The following is a 2901-nucleotide window of genomic DNA, read 5'->3' as shown; positions in this document are numbered from 1 at the left end:
CGCTTGAGCCCAGGAGTTCAAAGCTGCAGGGAGCAATGGTCGCGCCACTGCATTCCAGCCTGGGCAACACAGTGAGACCCTGTCTCTAAAAGAAAAGAGAAAAAAAAAGGAAGAATTTTTGGCACAGCACAGGTTCCAATGCTATCCCAAGCCCCTGGGCCCAGAGTGGCTGACTCCCTACCCAGGATGCTCCCTCCAGTTGAGAATGTTCTCAACCAATAGCTGTTGTCATCACTTCCCAAGAAATTCAGCTCTTGGGATCAAATTCTGGCTCCCCTAGGAAGCATCTGGCAGGGTTTCAGGAGCCATCGGGTCTGCCATGTTATGCTGGAATATTTATAAGCACCTGAGGGTTATCATCCCCATGTGGTAGAAAATGAAACTGAAGCTCAAGAGAGCTTTGCACTCCCTACCCTTTTTTTTTTTTTTTTTTTTTTTTTTTTTTTTTTTTTTGAGACGGAGTCTCACGCTGTTGCCCAGGCTGGAGTGCAGTGGCGCGATCTCGGCTCACTGCAAGCTCCGCCTCCCGGGTTTCCGCCATTCTCCTGCCTCAGCCTCCTGAGTAGCTGGGACTACAGGCGCCCGCCACCGCGCCCGGCTAATTTTTTGTATTTTTAGTAGAGACGGGGTTTCACTGTGGTCTCGATCCCCTGACCTTGTGATCCGCCCGCCTCGGCCTCCCAAAGTGCTGGGATTACAGGCTTGAGCCACCGCGCCCGGCCTCCCTACCCTTTTTTACACCTCATTTTTCTCCAGCATGTGGAATTGAGGGAGCTTCATGCATCTAGCTGTCATGATTCCAAGATTCTATGACATGTGGGAGAGAATCCTAAGGTTCGGGGAGCCGCAGAGGTTTCGGGGGTTCTAGAAATACGAGATCCTAAGCCTAGGTGCTCCAATAAACCCAGTGAGAGCAAGCCCAGGTTTCTGGTCTGTACCCGCTGGTGCAAGCCCAGAGACAAGCAGGCGCCACCAATGAACCCCTCTGCGGGTCTCCTCCCAGGTCCCACCTCACAGGCCAGCTGGAGGGCGCGATCCTGGCGTCCCCCGACGGCCTGGGGCCCCAATCCAGAGGCCTGGGTGGGCAGGGACCAAGGGCGTAGTCAGGGAGTGCCTTTTGCTAGAGGGCAACGGACCGGGGCGGGGAGTCGGGAGACCAGAGTGGGAGGAAGGCGGGGAGTCCAGGTTCCGCCCCGGAGCTGACTTCCTCCTGGTCGGCTGCAGCAGCCGGGTGAGCGGCGGCAGCGGCCGGGGATCCCGGAGCCATGGGGCGCGCGCGCGATGCCATCCTGGATGCGCTGGAGAACCTGACAGCCGAGGAGCTCAAGAAGTTCAAGCTGAAGCTGCTGTCGGTGCCGCTGCGCGAGGGCTACGGGCGCATCCCAAGGGGCGCGCTGCTGTCCATGGACGCCTTGGACCTCACCGACAAGCTGGTCAGCTTCTACCTGGAGGCCTACGGCGCCGAGCTCACCGCTAACGTGCTGCGCGACATGGGTCTGCAGGAGACGGCCGGACAGCTGCAGGCGGCCACGCACCAGGGTAAGCCGCCCCCGTTCCCCTCCACCCGGTCTTCCCCTCCACCCACACCAGCACTTACCCCTCGGGCTCTTCCGCTTTCTGTTCCTCCTACCCCTAAACAAAGCTACTCTACCGGAAAGGAGGCTCCCCGTGCTCGGCCTCCCAAACGAGAGGACCCCGCCACACGGCGGGAAGGGAAGGGGACCACTTGGCTCATATCCTTTCAGGCTCTGGAGCTGCACCAGCTGGGATCCAGGCCCCTCCTCGGTCAGCAGCCAAGCCAGGTGAGGCCTCCACACCCAGCCCAGCCCCACTACACTCCCGCACAGCCTGCATCTGTGCTCCCGCAACCAGGGCAGGGCAGGGCAGGGCACAGCTTGGCAACCCTGCGCACCCCACCCACCAGCCCACACCCTGCCGGGGAAGGGAGACAATATTACCCACATCCCACTGCATGTGGGGTCCTCTTGGGCCGCCCCGTAAAGCCCCCGCTCCTAGGCTTGCAGAGGAATTCCTGAAGAACTCAAGTTCAGCAGGGACAGGCCCCACACCCTGGCTGCTGGCTCATGTTCTCCTCCCACCCCCAGGCCTGCACTTTGTAGACCAGCACCGGGCTGCGCTTATCGCGAGGGTCACAGACGTTGAGGGGCTGCTGGATGCCTTGTACGGGACGGTCCTGAAGGATCAGCAGTACCAGGAAGTGCAGGCCGAGTCCACCAACCCAAGCAAGATGCGGAAGCTCTTCAGCTTCATGCCAGCCTGGAACTGGACCTGCAAGGACTTGTTCCTCCAGGCCCTAAGGGAGACCCAGTCCTACCTGGTGGAGGACCTGGAGCGGAGCTGAGGCTCTTTCCCAGCAACACTCCAGTCAGCCCCTGGCAATCCCAACAAACTCATCCTGCATCTGATGTTTTTGTACACAATACATGAAAAGCCAGCTTGAACTTGTGTGTTTTCCTGCTTCTAGCCTGCTGGCATGTGCAGAGCTCAGCTATGCTTCAGAGGCCGCCCAGCCTCCAGCTCCATGTCCCTTATGCCTCCTGCACCCCAAATGCTTCCTCCATCCTTCCTGGTATGGCCATGGACTATCCCTCCTCATTCACCAGGTGGTGCTCCTTGAGTGCTCCCCTAAAGGGTCTAACCTTGCCATTATAGATAACAGCCTGTGGCCCAGTTCCAAAGGTTAAAAGAGGCATGTACCAAAGGGCACGAACTGTGGTGGGCAGCTCTGTCCGAGGCATTTAGAAACACACTAGTCTTCATAGCTCCCCTACATTCCACATTTTCCACAGGAGAAAAATGCAAAATTAGAGACATTTTCAGGGGCAGACACATTAGAGCATTATCTAAACATAGGACAGAAGAGCACAAATCACCAAATTG

General features: G+C 57.9%; 1 protein-coding gene across 1 annotated transcript; it reads left to right on the top strand.

Annotated features, from left to right (window-relative positions):
• Positions 1-1159: 1159 nt before the first annotated feature.
• Positions 1160-2462, top strand: LOC105482961 (apoptosis-associated speck-like protein containing a CARD). The gene is made up of 3 exons (XM_011743476.3): positions 1160-1539; positions 1746-1802; positions 2106-2462. Exons 1-3 carry the CDS (start codon positions 1266-1268, stop codon positions 2360-2362), a joined length of 588 nt encoding a protein of 195 aa, XP_011741778.2. The 5' UTR covers positions 1160-1265; the 3' UTR covers positions 2363-2462.
• The last annotated feature ends 439 nt before the right edge of the window (positions 2463-2901 follow it).

The sequence above is a fragment of the Macaca nemestrina genome, chromosome 18, assembly GCF_043159975.1.
Source record: "Macaca nemestrina isolate mMacNem1 chromosome 18, mMacNem.hap1, whole genome shotgun sequence".
In the NCBI taxonomy this organism is placed as follows: domain Eukaryota; kingdom Metazoa; phylum Chordata; class Mammalia; order Primates; family Cercopithecidae; genus Macaca; species Macaca nemestrina.
Note: the sequence above shows the minus strand (reverse complement) of the source record. Positions and strands in the feature narration are given on the sequence as shown.